The sequence below is a fragment of the Schistocerca gregaria genome, chromosome 10 (assembly GCF_023897955.1).
Source record: "Schistocerca gregaria isolate iqSchGreg1 chromosome 10, iqSchGreg1.2, whole genome shotgun sequence".
In the NCBI taxonomy this organism is placed as follows: Eukaryota; Metazoa; Arthropoda; class Insecta; order Orthoptera; family Acrididae; genus Schistocerca; species Schistocerca gregaria.
The window spans coordinates 90,911,790-90,937,265 of record NC_064929.1 but is presented as its reverse complement, the minus strand read 5'-3'; the positions used below and the strand labels follow the sequence as shown (position 1 = coordinate 90,937,265).

General features: G+C 41.1%; 1 protein-coding gene across 3 annotated transcripts in view; it reads right to left on the bottom strand.

Moving 5' to 3' along the window:
* Positions 1-7,837: 7,837 nt before the first annotated feature.
* The window catches only part of LOC126293356 (F-box/LRR-repeat protein 7-like), a 163,646-nt gene continuing 146,007 nt past the window's right edge, over positions 7,838-25,476 (bottom strand). For all 3 annotated transcript variants that reach the window (XM_049986560.1, XM_049986559.1, XM_049986558.1), the window contains 3 exons: positions 25,099-25,278; positions 22,337-22,576; positions 7,838-8,765 (listed from right to left, as the gene is read on the bottom strand). In XM_049986560.1, coding sequence (XP_049842517.1) covers positions 8,528-8,765; positions 22,337-22,576; positions 25,099-25,278 — 658 coding nt within the window. In that variant the 3' untranslated portion in view covers positions 7,838-8,527. The remainder of the gene's footprint in view (positions 8,766-22,336; positions 22,577-25,098; positions 25,279-25,476) is intronic.

Genomic DNA, 25,476 nt, shown 5'->3' with positions numbered 1-25,476 from the left:
TTTCTCCAAATCGAAAAACACAGCCACAGTCTAGGATTTCCGCAGAAAACTATTCGCGACACCGACGGACAAAGTGACAAGATGGTCAACTGCAGAATGGCGCACTCGAAAGCGAGACTCGAGCCACCGTACCGGCTGAACAGGAATCTTACGTTCCATCACCTTGCAAACCCTTGGTCCCAGAGAGCCATTGGAGGTTGGCCTGAGAACTATTAAAAGAACTACCAAAGAAAATCCAGGCATGTTTCCTAAGGGAGGGGAAAAAGTACAGCAAGAGGGCAGACATCCAGCACGGAAGGGAGAAGATGTTGCAAAGGCTGGGGCCACGTGGTAGCCAAGCACGAACTCACCAAAGAGCAGCAAGCCCCCCATGTGTTCCTAACAAGTGGAGGAAGTGAGAAAATGTAAATGTACTATACCATTTGCACATACAAACAGTGCAATAACAGTAAATACATAAGTGAATCCGCATTTGGAATAAGATAAAACACCGTGATACATACCCATGGTTGACTGTACTGACAATAAGGCATACGAACATTATGAAAACTAATACAGCCTACAACACAATTCTAACTGCACAACTGGCTGCGGATCACTTAACAGTAAGATAACATAATACCTTGCCGACAAATTTGACAGGGCACCAATGCAATGACAGTGCTAATATCCACAACCGAGCGTCGCGCGCGGCCATTCGTATAAACACGTGTACCCCAGAACACATCGTTTGCAGACCAGTGTTTATTGTTTCTTTTTTTGATGAGTACTACCACATCTCGAAGTATCTGAAACTTTTTTTAAACACACTATATATATTTTGTAACAAACTTTTATCTAAAATTGACCGGGTGTTAATCATTGCAGTGTAGTACGCCAGAGAACCGAGTTTCCTGTTAATTCCACGACAGATGTCGAGAGGAAGTTACCTCAGTGACAGAATTAAGCGCCACAATCTTGTCTTTAGGAATACAAACTAACTGCGAAATTGCTTGGCTAGGATATCCAGATTTACAGATTTTGCTTTGTGTATTGTAAAACAACATTGGTGCACTTCATTGGATGGATTTTACTGATATTCTTTGCTAGGAAAAAATGAGTTTGTTAAATCTGCATTTTCATTTGGATTCCTATTCACTACATTTCAATTTCATTTTGTTTACATATTCCCCTTGAACGTGTCCAATTCACGGTTATGCCAGACCACAAACAAAACACAACACCAGATGCTCCATGATGCAGGTGTTGACCTTGGCGTCAGTTGCTTTTTGCATGGGCAGCTTTATATGGCTCTCTCCCATGTTAGAGAAGCAAACAGTCCCTTTGTGGATGTCCTCAATGACATTGCTTCAAACATTGTATACCAAAAACTCTTATAAGTAAAAAAAGTTTCTCACCTGGTCAAATAATGAAATCAAACTATATATGTCTGCTTGTGTCTGTGTATGTGCGGATGGATATGTGTGTGTGTGTGTGTGTGTGTGTGTGTGTGTGTGTGTGTGTGTGTGTGTGTGTGTGTGTGCGCGCGCGCGAGTGTACACCTGTCCTTTTTTCCCCGTAAGGGAAGTCTTTCTGCTCCCGGGATTGGAATGACTCCTTACCCTGTCTACCGGCACTTTCCCGCTTGGTGGGTCTTGGAATCTTTGTTTTTGGGATATATATATGAAATAGAAAGAATATTAGAAAGTGAGCTATGGGCCAACAAGGCCTTTTTCACAGATAGAAGACACACAACTGATACACTCATGACCGCAGTCTCTGGCTGTGGCCTCAGGTGCAAGTGCACTGCATTTGCATGCACGTGTGTGTGTGTGTGTGTGTGTGTGTGTGTGTGTGTGTGTGTGTGTGTGTGTTCTACCTCCAACAAAGTCCTTGTTAACTGAAAGCTCATTTTCTGGTGGTCTTTTGGCTGTGCCTACCTGCAGCTCAGCATCTCTGCTACATGATGAAGAGTGACTACCTTCTTCATAATATTGCTAGAATCAATAAAGAGGGTGTCAGATGATTTCTGCACCTCAGAACCAGTTTCAGAACAGAAACTAAATTCAATTACTAACAAATTCACCTTCAGTAACAGTTTTTCCATCATCAAATCTGTTGTAAATTGAACTATACTAAGACACCACCTCTAAATCGTATGCTCCATCTCGACCTGAAATATGCTATCCGATGACTGAAGTGAAGCGTCCAGAAGATGTGGCCGGATGACAGTGTAACACGAACACACACGCACCACTGGTCGTTACGTAAATAATTAGAGTCGCGATTCTTTGTGACACTCAGAATGGCCACCAGAGAACGTTAATCTCATTTGTGTTTCATGTTGTTATCGGCCCGGAAGGACATATAAGGGGCATAAACAGTGACAGATGTCGAGTAATTTCTGAGGATGACACAGATCCTGCGAGAAAGTGATATCGGCACCTGACAAAGTTTGAAAGAAACTGCTGGCTGGTTAGTCGAGTCATGCAGTACAGAGATTTGTGGGTCTGTCACGTGCAACAGTGGGCTGCGGGTCAGTCACGTGTGACAGTGGCCCGATGTCCGAGTGCGTGGGTTGGCCCGATGTCCGAGTGCGTGGGAACGTGAGGGCAGATGTACTAGACAAGTTTCTGGCCACCCACAACCAGGGTTGCCACAAGTTTCCCCAAGTGAAATTCCCTGATATTTCCCCAATTTCCAGACAAGTTTTAGCATTTTTCCCTGACAAATTTTGAGATCTCGAGGGTAAGTTAAAACGTAAGTCGACAACCAGTCTTTGCCGCAATGGTACAAGAAATAATAGTGTAAATGAGGAAATATCTAAAAAAACGCTTGCAAGCAGATGGCGTTTCCTGATGTGAGCAAAAATCTTAAGTACTAACATTAATATATTTTGTAATTAACTGATTGTAGATGGTGAAAGCAAGCCACACGGTAGGTGTCTCATTAAGGCCACTAATATTATTTCATTTCAATGAAATGAAACACATTTGGTGACAAAAGTACGCATTTTCTCAGAGTTACAAGACAGACTTAAAATACGTTCACTGACTTTGGAAATAACCTCAGAAAAAAGTAGGCCTCTCGAAAGAAGGGGAAGAATTGTGTAAATCAGCACTGTAGGTGATCACCAATACAATGTCGGTGCTACTACGTTCGTTATTGTCAATCATTACCCACTGCATTATATCTATTATTATACAGGTATTTCGAGAAACATATGAGTACGTGGCGTACAAACCGCCAGCGAATGACAATTTTCTTCTCCTCATTGTCCGTACTTTCTAATATATTACCTATTTTTGAAGTGCCAAAATGTACTAGAATAAATAAAATGTCTATAAAACCGGTCGCCTATGGCCTGCTGAGGAGCACCGCAGTCCCGGTCCATGGATAAACTGAAAATTCACTGCACTAAACCACACACAAACTGACCAGCCTGCAGGCAGATCGGGGAGAGTAGATCCGACGAGCAGGGCTCGCACATTAGTGGGACCAAATGGCTTCAGATCGGCAAGCCTCACCCGTTACAGATACCCGCAGAAAACCACTCTTGTGGCCAGCTATTCATAAGCCGCAGACAGCGTGTCGACAAAATGAGACTGCGGTGCTCAGTCTGTGCGACAGGTAATTTGTTCAAATACTCTTGAGAATGAATAATGATGAGGACAGGTAGCAACTCACCGTAAAGATGATTGCGAGCCACCGACAGGACGCATAAGAGACAGTTATCCTCTCACAACTCAATTTTCAGCCGTAGCTTTTGTCAGAAAACGAGAGTACACACACATTCACACAACCACACAAACACTACTCATGCACACGTGACCACTGTCTACGGCCACTGCGTCTACAGTCTCTGAGAATCAGATCCGAACCAACCACTCGTCACGCCTCCCGTCGGGAGCTCCTAGGCTGGTGACGAACAGTAGTGGCAGCACAGACTGCGAGCTGAGGGAAGTGGTAGGGAGGGGAGGGAGGAAGAAGTGCACACACATACTCGGCCGCATCCAGCCATCAACGATGCGCCATGCCTCAGCAAACAAATCGCTTCACCTACTGCGACAAAAACGAGATTTTTACAGTGTTTTGTTTTCTCAAATTTCCCTTATGTGTTTGTAATTCCCCGATTTCCAGAACCTGTGTCAAATCTGACATCTGACTGCCACAAGTCAGAATTGTCCCGTGCACCGAGCACACGTGACTCCTTCTCAGCTGCGTCTGCCGCCTGGGACACGGGAACTACTGTACCGTGCACGGGATGCCATTGCACAAATTACAACAGTTGCACATAGAAGAAAATAATTTAGCATTAAACTTTGGTAACATAGTCCAAACATGTAGCTGAAGAAAATAATCTTGTCTTTAATCCATCCTAAATTACAAACAGACAAGATATAATAGTCATATTAAGCAGATGTGGTTATACAAAGTAAATTTTATTTTGATGGTCTATAGTTCATCAAATAATGTTTAACATATTTTATCTTAGTTTGTACCCGTGGTCTAGGGGTAGCGTCTTTGATTCATAATCAAAACGTCTTCGGTCCCGGGTTCGATCCCCGCCACTGCCTAAATTTTGATAAATAATCAGCATTGGCAGCCGAAGACTTCCGGCATAAGAAGTCAGCCTCATTCTGCCAACGGCCTTGTTAAAGAGGGCGGAGGAGCGGATGGAGGTTCAGGGCTCTCTCTTCTCCTAGGGGTGGGAAATTGCCCCTTAAGGCGGAAGAATCAGCAATGATCAACGACATGAGGATGCAGAAGGCAATGGAAACCACTACATTAAAGAAACGTAACATGTATCCACAGGACATGTGGCCTGTAGTTGAAGAAGTGTCATGATGATCTCTCCATTGGCAAAAGATTCCGGAATAGTCCCCCATTCAGGTCTCCGGAAGGGGACTGCCAAGGGGAAGGTTACCGTGAGAAAAAAATTCAATAATCAACGAAAGGATAATGTTCTACAAGTCGGGGCATGGAATGTCAGAAGCTTGAACGTGGTAGGGAAACTAGAAAATCTGAAAAGGGAAATTCAAAGGCTCAATCTAGATATAGTAGGGGTCAGTGAAGTGAAGTGAAGTGGAAGGAAGACAAGGATTTCTGGTCAGATCAGTATCGGGTAATATCAACAGCAGCAGAAAATGGTATAACAGGTGTAGGATTCGTTATCAATAGGAAGGTAGGGCAGAGGGTGTGTTACTGTGAACAGTCCAGTGACAGGGTTGTTCTAATCAGAATCGACACCAGACCAACACCGACAACGATAGTCCAGGTATACATGCCGACGTCGCAAGCGGAAGATGAACAGATAGAGAAAGTGTACGAGGATATTGAAAGGGTAATGCAGTATGTAAAGGGGGACGGAAATCTGATAGTCATGGGCTACTCGAATGCAGTTGTAGGGGAAGGAGTACAAGAAAAGGTTACAGGAGAATATGGGCTTGGGACAAGGAATGAAAGAGGAGAAAGACTAATTGAGTTCTGTAACAAGTTTCAGCTAGTAATAGTGAATACCCTGTTCAAGAATCACAAGAGGAGGGGGTATACTTGCAAAAGGCCGGGAGATACGGGAAGATTTCAATTAGATTACATCATGGTCAGACAGAGATTCTGAAATCAGATACTGGATTGTAAGGCGTACCCAGGAGTAGATATAGACTCAGATCACAATATAGTAGTGATGAAGAGTAGGCTGAAGTTCAAGACATTAGTCAGGAAGAATCAATACACAAAGAAGTGGGATACGGAAGTTCTAAGGAATGACGAGATACGTTTGAAGTTCTCTAACGCTATAGATACAGCAATAAGGAATAGCGCAATAGGCAGTACAGTTGAAGGGGTATGGACATCTCTAAAAAGGGCCATCACAGAAGTTGGGAAGGAAAACATAGGTACAAAGAAGGTAGCTGCGAAGAAACCATGGGTAACAGAAGAAATACTTCAGCTGATTGATGAAAGGAGGAAGTACAAACATGTTCCGGGAAAATCAGGAATACAGAAATACAAGTCGTTGAGGAATGAAATAAATAAGAAGTGCAGGGAAGCTAAAACGAAATGACTGCAGGAAAAATGTGAAGACATCGAAAAAGATATGATTGTCGGAAGGACAGACTCAGCATACATGAAAGTCAAAACAACCTTTGGTGACATTAAATGCAACAGTGGTAACATTAAGAGTGCAACGGGAATTCCACTGTTAAATGCAGAGAAGAGATCAGATAGGTGGAAAGAATACATTGAAAGCCTCTATGAGGGTGAAGATTTGTCTGATGTGATAGAAGAAGAAACAGGAGTCGATTTAGAAGAGATAGGGGATCCAGTATTAGAATAGGAATTTAAAAGAGCTTTGGAGGACTTACGGTCAAATAAGGCAGAAGGGATAGAGAACATTCCATCAGAATTTCTAAAATCATTAGCGGAAGTGGCAACAAAACGACTATTCACATTGGTGTGTAGAATATATGAGTCTGGTGACATACCATCTGACTTTCCGAAAAGCATCATCCACACAATTCCGAAGACGGCAAGAGCTGACAAGTGCGAGAATTATGGCACAATGAGCTTAACAGCTCATGCATCGAAGCTGCTTACAAGAATAATATACAGAAGAATGGAAAAGAAAATTGAGAATGCGCTAGGTGATGATCAGTTTGGCTTTAGGAAAAGAAAAGGCACAAGAGAGGCAATTCTGACGTTACGGCTAATAATGGAAGCAAGGCTAAAGAAAAATTAAGACACGTTCATAGGATTTGTCAACCTGGAAAAAGCGTTTGACAATATAAAATGGTGCTAGCTGTTCAAGATTCTGAAAAAAGTAGGGGTAAACTATAGGGAGAGACGGGTCATATACAATATGTACAACAACCAAGAGGGAATAATAAGAGTGGACGATCAAGAACGAAGTGCTCGTATTAAGAAGGGTGTAAAACGATGCCGTAGCCTTTCGCCCCTACTCTTCAATCTGTACATCGAGGAAGCAGTGATGGAAATAAAAGAAAGGTTCAGGAGTCGAATTAAAATACAAGGTGAAAGGATATCAATGATACGATTCGCTGATGACATTGCTATCCTGAGTGAAAGTGAAGAAGAATTAAATGATGTGCTGAACGGAATGAACAGTCTAATGAGTACACAGTATGGTTTGAGAGTAAATCGGAGAAAGACGAAGGTAATGAGAAGTAGTAGAAATGAGAACAGCGAGAAACTTAACATCAGGATTGATGGTCACGAAGTCAGTGAAGTTAAGAAATTCTGCTACATAGGCAGTAAAATAACCAATGATGGACGGAGCAAGGAGGACATCAAAAGCAGACTCGGTATGGCAAAAAAGACATTTCTGGCCAAGAGAAGTCTACTAATATCAAATACCGGCCTTAATTTGAGGTAGAAATTTCTGAGGATGTACGTCTGGAGTACAGCATTCTATGGTAGTGAAACATGGACTGTGGGAAAACCGGAACAGAAGAGAATCGAAGGGTTTGAGATGTGGTGCAATAGACGAATGTTGAAAATTAGGTGGACTGATAAGGTAAGAAATGAGGAGGTTCTACGCAGAATTGGAGAGGAAAGGAATATGTGGAAAACACTGATAAGGAGAAGCGACAGGATGGTAGGATATCTGCTAAGACATGAGGGAATGACTTCCATGGTACTAGAGGGAGCTGTAGAGGGCAAAAACTGTAGAGGAAAACAGAGATTGGAATACGTCAAGCAAATAATAGAGGACGTAGGTTGCAAGTGCTACTCTGAGAGGAAGAGATTAGCACAGGGGAGGAATTCGTGGCGGGCCGCATCAAACCAGTCAGTAGACTGATGACAAAAAATAATATTAGTTAAATAATCTTACACCACATTTACACTGAAATAATGCTTTATTTGTTCCTGCTTCTAACATTAACATTTTTCACCTATGGAAACGAAGATACTCTTTAGATGCACTACTTTAAAATCTTTGAACCAACCAATTTCACTTTACCACTTGCTTATCTTCATACCCAACAGTGACTTAACAGCCAAAAACTGGTTTGTGTAACAAATAATAAATGCTGTACAGTATTACACTAGTGATGTGTGGTTCATTCATAAAAGAGTCTGTCATGTATTTTAATCACAAAGTGGTTCCTCCAAAGGAAATTTAATATTTAAAAATAGTATCTAGCAGTATCCTGATAAATATAATTAACACTTAAAATAACAAGGTAGCAGTCCTCATTTATTGTTGTTTCACAGGTTTATAAAAAACAGAAGTTTTTAAATCTGACTTACTGCAAAAAAACATTGTTAGTGCTATTTACAAATTGCTACCTCCGTTTTATCATTTAAAAAATTGTGTCATTATGAATCCATTGTTGTTACAACAAGAATCAAACATTATTGTAGATTATTACAGCAGGTATTCAAACAACATTGCTGTTTCTTATGCACATTTCCAAAATTATTTGTTACATTCCTTCAAAACAGTTTCCGCTTATGTTGACATTAACTGAGAATTGTACTTTCCTATAAATTTCACATCATTTTTATACGTACAGATATATTGCTCTCAACCTCTCTCACTGTCACTGCCGCCGACGCTACTATCGCTGTCGCCGTCTTCATCACTCTCCGAACGGTCGTCCACCGCTTCGTCTGCTTCGCCGGGCCCTAGGTCCTCGAGTGCCTCGAAGTGGAAAGGCTGTAGCTCAGCGTGGATCGTGCCGCGGATTACGAGGTTGGGCATCTGCTCCATCAGCCCATCTGTGGCTCTGGGGTCACCTTGGCACCCTTCGACACTCAGCTCCCTGTGACAGGAACGGGAGCACTGCTGTTACTGTGACAATGTGACCGACAAACTGAGATCCCTCTGTACTGTGAATGTTTGTACAACAGTGTTAAGTATATCTCCACTTCTCAAAAACTCATCAAGTTTTGACACTGCCTTTTTACCAAGCAGCAAGCGTCTCCACAATATCGAGAGATGCTTGCTGCTTGACAAAAAGTCAGACCTTGACGAGATTTTAAGGTGTAGAGATATAATTTTAGCAACAAAGATCCGTATTGTAAGGGCTACCGTCTTTCTAGTTGTTATATATGCATGTGAGACCTGGACCATTACAAATGTGGAACAAACGGCGAAGAATTAACTCCTTTGAGTTGTGGTGTAGCAGGAAACTTCTTAGAGCCCCATTGACTTCAAAGAGAATGAATAGGTTAATATTAGAGCAACTAAAACCAGAGCCCTCCCTGGAAGGTCTGATGCTAAAACAAAACCTGACCTACTTTGGAGACATCACGAGAAGATATGTTTCACTGCAAAAACTCGAACGCTGAGGAAAGGCACTGGAAGAAGAGGACGTCAGAAGATGAAATGAATCAATGGCATCACAGAAGTAATCTGTTCCGACCTGGAAAGCCTACAGGAGAAAGTGCAGGACAAAAGAAATTGGCATGCTTTGGTTCATGTGATCACAGAGAATTGGAACTGACTAGACAGAGAGAGAGAGAGAGAGAGAGAGAGAGAGAGAGAGAGAGAGAGAGAGAGAGAGAGAGAGAGAGATTGTTACAAAATTCTAATAACATACATGAAAATTCATATTTACTCAGAGAAAGAAAAAATCTTTAGGAAAGTGAAAAAGGAGCTGTGGCAGGAGCAGTAGTGCACGGAGAGGGGGAGGGGGGTGCCGGCATGGCGGGATGGGTAGTAGGGAGAGTGACGGGGTGGGAGGGAAATTGATGGCATGGGGGGGGGGGGGGGGGGGAAGAGAGGTGCAGCGGCAATAATTTGCAAAGATATAAAGCCACTGAAATGCGTTGTTCTTAATTTCACAATCCCTGGATTGTATAAATAACATGGGGAAAGCACTCAATTCTAGGAATTTTGGTGAATGTTCTCAAGTTCACACAAATAAACGAAGTGAGTATGTACTTCACCTGAGTGTGTTCTCAGCTTGAGTAAATAATAAGTGTGCAACCTTTCTCAACATGAAGAACATTCTCCGACTTCATATGAATAAACACAACGAAGTTTCTCACGAGCAGAGAAAATTCTCCCCTTTTTGATATGAGCTCTGTAACATACTTCAGGCTGAGTAAATTCTGTAGTCGTTAAGTCTTACCAAGTTTTTTTAGTAAATTTAATAAATTCATGTTGCTCAGAAGGAAAAAGAAAGATATACATAGCCTGAAGACATATTGAATAGAGAAACTGTGAAAGTTTATATGGGTTTAACAGTAAAAACATTATTAGGGTGGTGAACTTACTTCCCAAATATCATAAAGGAAAAATGAAAACATTTTTGTGCTATTTTCCAGACCCAAGTTTTCCCGACTGGTGTATGGGAAGAGGAGGTACAAACCAGACAAATATGTCACTGACCTTTTCAGATGTTCATCATATTTTCACACAGCACAGATGTTCCATTTTGCTATGCGAGAAATAAGTAGGCAAATCATAAGAATTAAAAAACAGGTTTATTACAAACCTAGTGAACTGTTTCTCGTAACAAAACCACAAGATGACCACTTAAGTACTTGACATGCCAACAGAATATTATGCGCCATTTAATCGAGATTACCACGGGTCAGAACACACTTGACTTACAATCCAGAGTAGATGATAATATGACATATTGTTAAAATTTCATTCACATAATGCGTTTACCTAACATCAATAACAAAAAAGCTCCCTGCATGTCGAAAATTTGTCAAGATTATCAGAAAATGTATTTTCATACACCGTCCGTAATCTTCTTAATAATCTGTTGCAGCACAAAAAAGTGAAAAAAAAATTAAATTTTATACAGTGGTGCTACAGTTCCATATTTGTACATTGAATAATTTGCATATTTGAGCAAGCTGAATGAAATGCAAAATAAAGAGCACGTTCTGTGCCCGGTGCAGACGACACAACACGGAGAACAGCCTCGAGCAGGTGGTGAGATAGTGAGAATGAACTCCCTCATCAGAAAATATGCTCTGAACTTTTTGTTCATACGATATAAAGAACTTTCTCAGAGGACGTTCTTTCACTCTGCAAATCTTCTCCAAAGAATGTTCTCTTTTTTATCCGTACGACCTCTTCAGTGTTTGCACCCTTATTCACTTCCTACAAAGCCGATAACTTCTCCTCTCCACTCCAGAATCACCTCTGCTAAGCATCCTCAAGACTTTCTTCCTTTCACTCCATTAAAGATAACTCAGTAGGCTTCAGTCCGCAGTGTCATCGACAGCCCGATTGCACCGCACAGGCCACACCTCGAAAGCCTATCGGGATTGGTCCTTCACACTGTGTACGGCAAGAATATTGGTGATGGGGATGTGGAACAGGTAAAAAGAAGCAGATGCCATCCCCAGAGCCCTACACTGACTTGGTGGTTTGTCCGGGCCAGACAAGTTGCAGGAGGGACCATCAGAGGAAGAAATACTTGAAGGAACTGCAAAAGAGATCAGCAGAACTACAGCATCAGCACACTTCAGTGAAGCAATAACACACGAGTTTTAAGACTGTACGTGTAACACTGTACCGATGTAAAGGGCTTCAGCTACTAATTCAGATGTTAAGAGATCAGTGTGAAGAATGTTCTTGTATTAGTAAATAACTCGTTTAGTAGAGCTCCAAACTTAGGGACTTCACAGACAATGTGAATGCAGGATTTCAAGTAGTCCAATCAGATGACAAACCATTGCTACTTCAAAATGTAAGTCCAAAATTATAGAAAAAGCTACAGCAAAATTAACTGTACAGGATAATAATAATTAGAATCGAGTGAATACAATCGGGGAAGAAAATTATACAGATAAGTGCAGCATAGGCCATTATGCCTGTAGGCCTGTCAGGCCAGACAACACACAGGGAAAGCAATTGCATCATCCGTTAATTGGATAGATGAAGTTTAAAAATCATTCGGAGAGGCCGTCACCAGTGACACGGGGAGCACAACTGTGAGGTGCATCGAAACTGGTACGGATACTGGGACGGGATCGCTCCGTGCAGGGCCTAGCGAGTGATAGGATTCGGACAGCTGTACGAAGCCACGCCGATTAAATTAGGTTAGGTGCCACAGCAAAAGAGGCGTTGAGAGAGGAAAGTGCCCTACTCTCTGTGGCAGGAAAAGGATCTATTCCCGAGAGTGAAGCAAGTCTAAACTCTAAGTAACATAGAGGGAAGATGACAATACTATGTGCAGATGGGTCACATGGCTAGAGACTGTGGAAAGACAAAGAGGAACACGAGGGTAGATGGGTAGCGACACACGTGAAGGCAGAGGAAGCAAAAGGCTCTCAGAAATTTTGTTACCACTGTGAAAAACCGGGTCACACAAATGCGGACTTAAAAAGATAACCATTTGTGAAAAATGTAAAAGGCTAGACTCCAATTCAATGAGAAATTAGGGTCTGTGCCCACAAGCAAAATGGAAAACTAAGAGTGTGTTACACAAGGAATACACATCTTACTGTGACAAAATGCCCAAATGATAAGAGTCACAGATTTTGAAGCAATAAACGAAATTGCAGTGGAATATTGCTAAAAATTAGGAAGGCAGTTACAGTTAGCAATAGATATCAGGGCACATACGAAGTCGGTTTGATAAGTCATGTAAAAAAAGCGAGAAAAATGTTTGTTTCCTAAATAATTAAACTTATTTGTTAACATATTCTGCTTGGAAGGATATAAACTTGGTCCAAGGATCCACCATTTTTTTCATCCCACTGCAAAATACTTGTTGGTTGCAACTATCACTTCCTCATTTGATGAAAATTTCTTCCCAGCAAGCCAAAGTGTCAAGTAAGGGAACAAGATGAAGTCACTTGGGACTAAGTATGGTGAATAGGGTGGATGAGGAACCAATTCAAAGTCCAATTCATACATTTTCACCATTGTTGTCGTTGATGGGTGGGATGGTGCATTATCCTGGTGAAAGGACCCTTTTTTATGATTAGACTTGGGTCTTTTCTCAGCCAACAAAAGTTTCAGATGATGCAACGATGAAGCATAAATAGGTCCAGTGATGGCTCTGCCTTTTTCCAAGTAATCCTTGGGAATCCCAGGAAACAGTGACCATCACCTCACCATCTGACAAAATGGTCTTTGCATTCTTCAGTGGACTCTATTACCAGCCTTTTGGCAACTGTTTTGTCTGCCATTTTGACTCTGGTGTGTAATGATGGATCCAGCTTTCATCAATAATCGCAAATCAGGAAAAAGTCTTTAAGATTGTGATTAAACATAGCCAGACACTGTATTGTAATAATGTGCCAGACGTGCTTTCAGTCGACAGAGCAATCGCAGCACCAACCTCAAATGCAGCTTCTTCGTAGCAAATTTTCTGTGCAGGATATTAGGCACTCACTCAGTTGAGATGCTTACAGTCTCAGCAATCTCACAAATTTTTATTTGGTCATCTCGCATTACTGTATCGTCAGTGGTTTCAGTGCTTGCCCGACCACTCTTAAAGTCATTAAAGTGGCCTTTAATTATGGTGTGAACTTCATCCAATTCTGTTTTGATCTGTGCAGCAGTTCAACTCTTCAAATGAAAATGGAGAAACAGTCGAGACAGCTGGCAACACTGAAGTATACACTGTACACTGATGAAATTCTTTATTTGATCCTTGGAATAATCAGCATGAAGGCGCAGCAAAAATGTTATATCCTGGATATTTACCAGACTTATCAAACCACCTTTGTATCGATGTTATACAACGAGAGAGGCTCACAAAGGAAGCGGTAATTAGAAGGGAAGATTTCCTTATCCTGAAGCGTGTAATGCAAGGTAAAATAGATTAATTGGGAACCATTGATCTGTAATTACTAATGTGATGAGAAGTTGCAGGAAAATATTGGATGGTTTGAGGGCACGTAGATTAAAGTTACACCTGATGGTATGAATTTCTAAGAAAGAGGTAATATTCTTAGGACACAAAATAACAAAGATGTGGAGCCAGGTGAGCATAATGTGATGAGGTGAAGAACAGTTCTGAAATCCATGACGGGGTTTAAAGGATATTTAGGGGTGGCTGGATATTAAAACTGTGAATCCATTGTATAAATTGCTGAACTGGCAGATCTGCCACAAGCAGCATTTGAGGAACTGAGAGATTAGTAAATCCTCCCATACTGAGCTACCCAGATTTCAAGAAACCATAACACTGGTGCAGAGCTGTTCGGAGCAGTTCTGTCACGAGGGGAGATAGATACAGATTTGCCAGTCAACTGTGCTCCATGGTTGTTGGATAAGGCTGAAACTAAGGTAGAGTGCTCAGCAATTGTGTGGCCACAAAACAGTGCAGACCACACACTAAGGAAGATTTTACCATAGTAACAGATCACGAGCCACTGACACGGACTTTAGGTGTCGAAGGTCTGTTGCCGAGATTACTGAAATGGTGGTTGGAACTAGAGGAATATTCTTATTACACTGTGTATAAACCCAGAAATCTCAATGCAAATGCCGATACATCAGTGGTGGCCAGTGGTATCTGAAGCTGGGTGTTGCACCAAAGTTTCAATGTTACATTTTTATAAGAGATGGTTACAAGGAAGAAAATTCTTTTTTTCGGTGCCTCGCTTCCCGACATTTGTTACGATTTAAGCATCCTGACAATTCGTGCTGTATGAGTGCCAGAAAATTCAATTTTTTAAATCCAAGTTACGATCCTGAAAAAAGTTAGAAATATATCTGACAGAAAAATATCTGTAGCAAAGAGCATGCTATGATTTATCAACTATCTAAAGAAACTATTGAATGAGCTACATTCCTAGTAGAACTGAAACACACTCATCATTTAAAGGACTTTTCTTACTAGTATTGAAGCTATGCCATTCCGTTTTTCACTGACAAACTCTTCAGTTGCACACCAATTACAGTCTGTAATCTGCTTCGCAAGACCTCTTTCGGCGGAAAGCATCAACGAGGCCGTCAATCTTTCCTCACGCAGAGTTATGTAAGAATAATTTTATTATTTTCAAAGTTGAAAAGCAGCCTTTTGGTTCGACCGATGTCAAGGGAATTGTGAGAATTACCTTCAACTGTTTAGAGTGTTTAGAGTACTTAGTGAACATCTTCTCTGGTTTGTTAGTTGTCAGACTCAACTAGACTAATTGCACCAGATAATGATCAACATTCTCGTGCTAGGTAGATAAAAGATAGTTAACAATATAGTTTCAGCTTGTCCAAAAATGATGGCACTGAACAAATTTCCTTTAAGATATCTTTAAGATATCTTTAGGATATTTTAAAAAAGTACAAGGGGAACTTTTCATGAAGAAAGAATGAAGCAGTTACAAGATGATGTGAAAAAATACAGTGATCTATAGCATCAATCACGTTGCACACCACCTTTGCTCTATGCGAAGAATGGACATATTCTCTGAAAACTCTAAATAAATAAATCAATCAATCATACTGCAATTGACTGATGCCACCTTGCTCTTTATAAGATAGCAATGTACATATTCTGCACTAGGACAATTTTTACACAACAGTTTGTACCCCATCCGAGGAAACAACCATGACAGATGCCCCACCGCAGGTCTGTGCAAGTAATTTTTGGGGAGTCTGATTTACTTTTTGCCTGTTCAATTCTTCTAGCAAAGTCGCAGCTAACATCTGTGCACCGTGTTTGCAAGAAGATAGGAAACTCTAGAACCTCTCTATTTGTTTACCTCTTAATATGTTACAGTATACAACAGCCATCTGAAATATTTGTGATACATCATTTGTTTCATCTGCTATAACAGCTAAAAATTATGATTCCTTATTTGCTTCGAAATTTCTTCCTGGTATACATCCAACATAATTTGGAAAAGTTCACTTTGAATAGTTTTGAAGGTTCCTTTGAAAACAGTTGCCTTACCCAAATTATCTTTTAGTGCTGCATTCAATCCAGACGTAAAATTAGTCAGGGTTTGATAACAATTCAGTTTTATCACGATCCCTTAAGGCCAATTCGAAGGAACTTTGTGTAAAATAAGTGGTGACGAGGGATAATATGCATGACACTGGGACTCAAACCAGGGATCTCCCGCTTACTAGGTAGTCTCATTAACCACTGTGTGACGCGGACAGACCGTTTATCACAAATGCACAGACTATCTCAGCTGACCTGTATTCCCACCTTGTGCCACCTATCCACAGCGCCCACCCATGTCCTCCACACTCACTAAGTTTAGATTCCTGCTAGAGATCCAACGTAAATGTGCATCTGCACTGAAGGTTGTGATTTCAGTGCCCATTGCAGCAGATCGGTTACACAAATGTGCGACGTTTGTTCTTTCAGACACGTCATTCTCGGCAATTTTCCTTCTCGATCGTTCGGCTACACTGACAGTTCCAAAAAGTGGCAGTCCCAAACAGTTTTGTATTCGAGCAGCTGAATATTCGTACTTTTACACTTTGGTACTCAGATGGTTTATGTTTGTAACTCTCACTTTTGTCTACAAGGGTTCAACATCATACAGGAATGGGAAGCAAAATAATGCATTTTTAAATTAACAGCCACACAACCAATTACTGTTTTTACAGATATCCATTTTAAATGCTGTCCTAAACTGTCAATTTCCAGTATTAACATTTTGCACAGTGTTTAAAACTGGTCACACTCTGCAAACTAGGAACTGTGTGACGAGCTAGTTCTCACTGTACAGAACATATTATATGCAACAGTGCACAGAAAAATGTAGTATCGAGAACCGATACACTCGATCACCTCGAAACGCCACAACTTATACATACGAGGTTCTCAGAGATAATATTTGTAAATGTGATAAATAAAAACATTAGGACTTCAGTAACAGCTACAATTGCAATATTCCAGACATTTTTTCAAATGCCACCACATTAAATCTGCACTCAATTTACAACTGAAAAACTATAAACTCCAGTTATGCTAATGAGAAAAAATTTTCTCCGAATTTCTACCTTCAAAACTAATTTGTCAACAAAACGAAACTATCACAACCAATGTTAAAAGATCAGTACTCGTAACATTGTGGGTGGTGGAATGGCACACTCTAGTGGCCTCGATGACAAATGAATGAGAGAAAGCTAGCAGACACGTCGTTCATAGAGTGGTGCCACCTGACGGGACATTCGGAACTGCCTAAAGTCAGGGAATTTGCGTGCCGACTGCGTTACTCTCCGACGTCACTGGCACGCGAGCCACCTGTTGCCACGGACGGGCGTCGACTCGACTCGACTCGTACCTGCTCTGAGTACGGTGGGGGCACTGTCTTCCACGGAGTTGGAGTGAGAGGGAAAACCCCGAGTTTGCTTCAAGCCTTGCAGCATTTTCACGTCTGTTATCGAGGTGACAAGATGTCGGGTAACCAAAGACTGTATATTGTAACATCTATTACAGCATATATTAGGCTTCCTAAACCAAATAATATACAAGAAAAGTGGACATACGAATTTAAAATTACTGGGAGTTGGGCAACATTGCAACAATAACATGTGTCCCCATTGTGATGCATTGAGCCAATGTGGTCAGACGATGTAGAGGTCACGAAAGTACGAAACACAGAGTGGTTAGGGAAAATTAAGAACATGTGAAGAAAATGAACAAGACACAGAGGAAAAGGTCGAACTAGTGTTAGGCAGCCATCAGAGGATGCACAGAACCTTAGGCCAAATAGAAAACTATAATTAGTGGAAAGGCATGAAAAGAGGAGCACATTAGGAATTATTACAAATGTCAAAGAAACAAGTTCATGCAGAGAAGAGGGTACACAAGTTTCTAAGGATCCGGAAACTGTGACAACAGCATTAACTGACAGACAAAAAAACAGGGTGCTCGAGAGAACTTGTAGGACACTGGTGGAATATTTATGACACTTCATTAGAGAGGACCATGGTAATTGGAATATATGGGAACAGTATACTGTTTATGTATTTAATATGCCTCACAGTAGCAAAGAATCAACGAAAATAATCAGTTTTTGGAAAAAAAAAAACAAGTAATTGGATAGATAAAAATCTATTCACCATGTGGTGGCAGGAGCACACGCGTACAAAAGGTATTACAGTTTGCAAGCTTTTGGAGTCACTTGCTCCTTCTGCTAACAGAAGGGTCGAAGGGGAAGGGAGAGCAGTGAAGGGGGAGGACTGGTAAGGTTTAGGAAAAGGAGCAGAGTTTGGAGCAGTGGCGCAGGACCTCTGGTCAGAGGAAGACTTACTGGACTGGACGAGAAGGAAAGACTGGCTGTTATAGACCGCAGCGCACAAGATTCAAAAATCTGACAGCTTAAACACGGTTAGATACGGTAATACGAGAAACAGAGATTACTGCACGAGCTAATAAATGCGGAAAGCTAAGTGCACTGTTTGTGATAGAGGTGGGATGGGGATGGCAAAAAATAGAAGGTTAGAAAATGAAAGATGTGGGAAACTGATCTATCCAATTACTTATATTTTCACAGTAGCAGTGGGTACACATTGTTGGCATAAATTTATGGGAGACAATTACACATTCCAGGAGTCCTAAAGACAAAGGAATGAACTGTTATGTATATCAGCCAACTAGAATGATGCAAGCAGCACACCCAGTAGCACAAGAAAGGATAAAAGAAATGAAGGAAACCAGTAAGGCTCACATGACGAGTTGGAGAACAGAAGAATATTTAGGACGCTTCTTTTGTTTGACGAAGGTGTCATTCTAAGAAGCTAGCTGCACAGTTCTGTGGACCGTACAAAGTGATTGCAGATGACCTATCCGATGTGACAATTAAGACGTATAGAACTAGATGCGAAATCCCAAAATTAAACTTTTTCTGTGGTGTATCCCAATATTAAGTGTTCAGACTATTATGTTTGGCTGAAGCTACCACAGCAGGGGTAGCTTATCTGGATACGTTACCAGAATGGCTCTTTCATCAGTTAAAAGGTAGCCCTGAAAACTTCACTCAGCAACGACATCGGGCCCCTATCCGTCGGCACGTTTTTGTACGAGCACAGTCGAACGTTGAAGTCTTTGACTGCTGGACTGGTGCTAATAATCGATATGACAAGGACACTCTTCTGTTGGCCTCAACTCGTGTGATTTTTATTCCTTTGGGCTTTGTAAAAGATCTTGTCTGCTTTGTGCCACTATCTAATGATCTGCCAGAGTTGAGACACATAACTGAAGGGGCTGTTGTTGCTTCCATTACTCTGAACTTATTAATCAAAGTGAGGGAAGAATTATAGTTTAGGTTGAACTGAATATTTGTATAAAAAACTGTTATAATATACTACTGAAACTGGGACATTCCTTTACAGACAGGCTGTACTTTAACACGGACTTTATTATCCACATTGAGGACAGGAACTGATTAACATCAGCTACATTGTGGGTGACACGTGCAGAGCAGTTGTGTAATGATATTTGATACTACAACTTCAGGCAGGATGCAGCGCACACACACTGAACATCACTTGCTTCATGACACAAAGCACTATGGAAATGCATCAGGACCACTATTTCAATGAGCTGCTGGATTTAAATACTTTACAACAGTGTGTACAAGTGGTCAATTCAGGAAAAAAACTGATTTTTCTCCCCCCATTAAAAATACACTTTTTCTGGGTGAAAATGTACTATACCCTGAGAGAAAGTACATTTTTTCTTGTTAAGTGCCAGTATATTTTCCTTCGGAGCTGTAAAACTTTTCAATTCTTTGACTGGTAAACGTTTTATACATCCGCACAGAACTTCCAAAACTTTAGGAAACAAAATACAGCAAGAAAACAATGCGTTCTGGAAAGCTCTTTGATGTGAGGCAACATAAACATTGTATATATTGGTATTGCAAAAGTATAAATACGAATTTCAGCACATACAGCACAGTAGCTTTCAGAGCAGTGAAATTTAGACTGTGCTGAACAATGCAGTTCTGTTAGCCAATCATAGCTCGTGTCACACAATCTCGACAGCCGACGACAGCAGATATTCGGAACACGGTACGGAGAAGATGAGGCAATTTACTGGTAAAACGAGTAGGAAAGAAGCAAACATTTACTGCTACGATTGCGAAATATCCCCCTATGTGTGAGAAAACTTTGACGCTTTCATTGGAAATCCAATTGTGTGTGAAATTGCTTAACTCATCTTTCACTTTTTTTTGTTTTCTAAGGATAATTATACTTCTACCATTGTTTTTGCATAATCTGTAATGTAAGAAAGAACTGAAATAAGTATGAAAAACTAACCTCGAAGCTTGGTCTCTTTTTTAGCATGTGTTAAACACAAATGCACCATTAAAATTTTAAATAATGACATAAATGGCTGGTCTTTTTTTAAAGAGGCTGGCTCTCAAAATGTTTAAGTTTCGAATGACAGTGAAACACTTCATGATTTAAGAAATTCATCGCATATTCTCACACGTAACATAATTCGTCTTGCGTAAAAGGAAAATTACTTTGAAAGCAATGCTTCTCAAATCAGCATTCACAATATTTTCCCACAGCTTGTTAGAAATGTAAACACCTGTGATGTCCCTCTCATCGAAAGCAATTTGTTCTTACAAAGTTTTCACAGTTTTGTTTTAGTGTTATTCTCTGGTTTATGTTTTATTGTTGCAGTATTATTCTGCAGGAGTGGGCTAAAGTAAAATTATTTGTTAGAATATCAGTTCTGATCAGTCAAAACTACAAAAATTTCATCTGAAAATTAAAACAATGAAAAATTCCCAAAATTCTAGCAAATTGCTGGACTTTTCCCAGATGAAAAAGTTCCCCCATTTTTTCTAGATTTTCTGGCCGTGAGAACGAGCACGTAACTCCACAGAATACAGACTGCCACGCAACTGTGATACCAAATAGGAGAACAGCAGCTGTTGTAATTCAGAGAAGTAGCAGCAATTGTGACTGACATTTCATCGAACGATCACTCTGTGTTCAGGGACCGGAGGAGTACGTCGTCAACACTTGCCACACTTTGGGACGGTACCGTATCTACGAACATCTACAGCGACGTGAACGGTTGCACTAGTGCGTCATGTGCAATTTCCTATTCAGATACAAATCACAGCACCCTTTCCAAAATCTAAGCCTTCTCTGCACCTTTCCTAATGATGTTTTTGCCTGATCACCATGTTTCATAACACTTCTTACTATTACCCATTAATGCATATACAATGTAATACACTCAAGACGTTTGCTACTAATCTTATAAGCAGATACTACACAGCTCTCTCTCTCTCTCTCTCTCTCTCTCTCTCTCTCTCTCTCTCTCTCACGCAGTCATTATCTTACATTTATGCTTATTTAACACCGATACAGAATTGCAAGAGAAGTTATTTATTTTCCCCACATGCTATCTGAGCACGGAACACAGAGAAAGCCCCAGTCCTTCTATATTTTTGAACCCATTGCCAAACAAATGTAAACTACAGGAAAAGGATAGATTACTATTCACCATAAATATGACACGTTATCATTAAGCCACTCCCCATCCCAGGCCACAGCTACAGGGATCGTATCACTGTGGAGACTCCGGTGCACGACCAGCCCAGTCCACCACCCAGCACTTCCAGCTCCAGTTCGGCCACAGCCTTGTCCTAGCCCATCAGAGGCCAGGCCACCTGAGAAAGCAGCCACGTCACCTACCAGCTCAGCAATCACTGCACAGCTTTCTGTATCGGTACGAGACGAACGGGCACCGCCAAACTGGGGCCGACAGCGAAATAGCACCACATGGTACAACTCGCAGCTGAATGTAATGTGCAGGATTGTGACGGCTGCTTCACTACTCGAGCCGTCTGGATCCTACCCTCCACCCCCAGCTTTTCTGAACTGCAAAAATGAACATTATCCTTACAGGACATTCTCCACTCCCAAAATTATACCTGCCTGGACATACAGTAACCTACTGTCGCTACACCCTCCACCTTGCAGTTTCCATCCCCTCCGCCCTCTCACCCTAACTGTGTGCCTCCCTCTGCCAACGCACCTGGCCATCCTTTCCCCTCCCCTTCTCCTCTTTTTCACTCTTCCCCCTCCCTCCACCTCCCAGCACTGCACCTGCCAGTATTGCCGTACCTCCATCTAGTCCCTGCATGCCCCGCCACTCTTCTTCTCTCCTCCCACCTGTATCAGATTGCTATTAATGTAACAGTAGCATTCCTGTCACACCTGCTGATGGCAGTGGACATGTGTGCATGAGGTGTGCCGGCTTGTCTCAATGTGCTTTTCTCCCTCTCTCTCTCTCTTTCTTTTTGAAGAAAAAGGCTTTTGTCGAAAACTATACTGTGTAACAGTCTTTCTGTCGCACCTTTCTGCTTCTCGACGGGTCGTGAGTAAGAATCTATCCTTTTCCTAACATTATTCGTATTCCAACCTGCAGTTTCCAAAGCTTGATTCTGCAAGGTAATCGTGTAGACACAGATCTTTCCTTACCTGAGACTGACAAGATTCTCTGGAAACTTATCAAAAGGCACTCCAGTAACATCCGAATAATCGAATGTCAGACAGTGCAAACCTGACAATTTGAGGATGCTGCTCACACCGGGCTGCAACTCTGTAAAATACGTGGTACCAAAATACATGGTGCCCATTCGCAAAGTGTGAAGTCGCGGTAGCCCGACGAGGCAGGGGAATAGGCCTCCACCGAGTCTGCTGCAACCTGTCACATCTAGTCTGGAAAAGAGCACAAGTACACTATCGTTTACACGCGAACAAGTTAGCAGAAATAATTGTGATTAATTTTACTCCTAGCTGTCACCTTTGAGACAGAGCATTTTTCATGTAAATCAAAATTATTGTACATCTTCAAGTAAAATTATTTCAAAATTAAACTTAAGTCTAAGGTGAGGGTGATGACAAATACACCTACAAAGGGGCATGACTGTCACAAAGGAAAAGACACAAAAACAATACCTTACACAAGATCTGAAGCAAAGATTTGCAACATTTATGACGATACCCTACTCTTTGAGATAGCCTGAACATCAGGTTTATAATCAGTAATCCATGGAAAACAACAAAATGCTACATTAGCCACTATCTCACAATGAGAAACTTCAGGGTTATGCACGGAGAAGAAAAAATTTCCTTGATTTCTTTAACAAAAACACACTGGTTGCCTAGAGAAAATACACTATCCCTTGGGTGAAAGTACACTTTCCCACTGAGCTATAAAATTTATCAATCCTGGGAACTGTAAATGTTTTATGCTCCAGTGTAGAGAAACCAACATTGTAATATTTCCTTACATAAGAATGTAGGTAGAGTTATCGCTATGAATTTTGCACAACTGCCCTGAAATGCCAATTCTCTGCATATACAAATGGTTACCGTTTTTACCCGATTATAAGATGAGGCTATTCCCAAACTCATCATTCCTAAACTGCTGGATCATTTCATCTCGTATTCACAGTCAACATTTTCACATTGTTTAGTAGAGCATATAGAGGTCATAATACATTTAGAGATGAAGCTTTGGCTCTGAGGTCACATGCAGGTCAGTTCTGAAGAATTTGGAAGGGCAGGGAAAGGGTGGGGGGAGGGACGACAGATGCGTTCTCAGGTCCCACCAAAACCTTGGAAATTACAACGTATTCTGAATAAACAGACAAATAAGAAACTTCCTGACAGATTAAAACTGTGTGCCCGACCGAGACTCGAACTCGAGACCTTTGCCTTTCGCGGGCAAGTGCTCTGCCAACTGAGCTACCGAAGCACGACTCACGCCCAGTACTCACAGCTTTACTTCTGCCAGCGCACACTCCAATGCAGAGTGAAAATTTCATTCTGGAAACAGACAAATAATTTTGACAGCAAACATATAAATGTCACAGCTGTACTATTAGGATAATGATTAAAAACAGTAGTGCCACAGAAAAATGGGTTAGAATCAAAATACATAGAAAAGAAAACAGTCCAAATAATAATGAAAATCATACGTTTTCCTTTATTTTAACTCCTTATCATAAAACCCTGAGTTACCTCAGTTTTATTATTCTGACAGATACTTAAAATCCATAGTGTACTTGGGCAGGTTATAAATAGACCTTTGAAAAAGTAAAACTCCATTTATACCTGTTTCAGCACTGATAGTTAAGTGTTCAGCCACTATAGAGCATCTGGTACTACGTTTTTACCTGGCCGTCGCGATTTGGTTCAGGTGGTTACCACTAGGTAACTACTGTGTGCAGCTTTAGACGATCGACAATTAAACACGTGCTTTCCAGTCTCTCTCCTGTATTGTTGTTTATGTTTACTACAGTGATCCTGAGTTTGACATTGAATTTAAGCACCTTAGAAAGTGAAGAAGAATGTGGCGTTAATTCATTCGAGACCGAAAGTGACAACAGTTTGTCAGTCAAGCAACAAGTACTCGCCGGTGGTACTGTGTATGTGCTGATGGATATATGTGTGTGTGTGTGTGTGTGTGTGTGTGTGTGTGTGTGTGTGTGTGTGTGTGTGTGTGTGTGTGTGTGGGCGCGCGCGAGAGTGTATACCTGTCCTTTTTTCCCCCCTAGGGTAAGTCTTTCCACTCCCAGGATTGGAATGACTCCTTACCCTCTCCCTTAAAACCCACATCCTTTCGTCTTTCCCTCTCCTTCCCTCTTTCCTGAAGAAGCAACCGTTGGTTGGAAAAGCTTGAATTTTGTGTGTATGTTTGTGTGTCTATCGACCTGCCAGCGCTTTTGTTTGGTAAGTCACATCATCTTTGTTTTTAGATATATAGTATAGAATGTTTTTCATTAATAAAAAATATCATTTTGGAACATAATTTGAAAAAAAAATATTTTAAGGTGTTAATTCACCTTGTATTATCAAAATGTAGACAGTCAAAAATGCAATTTTAGGCAGATACATTATGTCAATAAAACAGTTTGTTACTCTTATTAGTCAGGGTATGTTAAAATAAATGTTTCTAAAGAAGCCTCTCGGATCATCTTATACTTGGGTAAAAACAGTAGTAAACTTCATGCGCATTTGACGATTGTTGCACTCTACCTCTGTGATATTGCAGTTTTAATGGCCAGTTGCATATTTTATTTAATGTCTCGACTTACAATCCTTTTTCAACACAATTTCAGTCACAACATTTACGAGTAACTCACACGATTCTGAACTACTTTACCAGTAACGGTTTTATTACTCAGCAAAATACTCTGTCTGCACTACACTGCAAAGCTAGCAAGATCACTTACATTTCAAGATGTTCGAGACGATCAATCTCCGAGAAGGCGGCAGGCGACAGCTTCGTAGCGTGAGTGACGGAGAGCTGCCGCAAAGCGGGACATCCGTGGCTGATGGCAATTACTGTGTTATCTTCCACACCATATCCGTGCGGTAGATCCAGCACTTTCAGTTGTGGCAGTCCTCCATTCCTTAAAAACACAATCGAGTACATAGTTTATGTTGTGTCGCATCATTTTCTCTTTATAATGGGGGGGAAAAAAAAGAGACAGCAACCTGACACACACTGCTTTCAATGACAGGACATATCCTGCTCACAAATTTTGATAACTTCAGGACGCTGATCAGGTGCCACAGGAAAGTAACTCTCGCCAAAGGATACGGGTCGG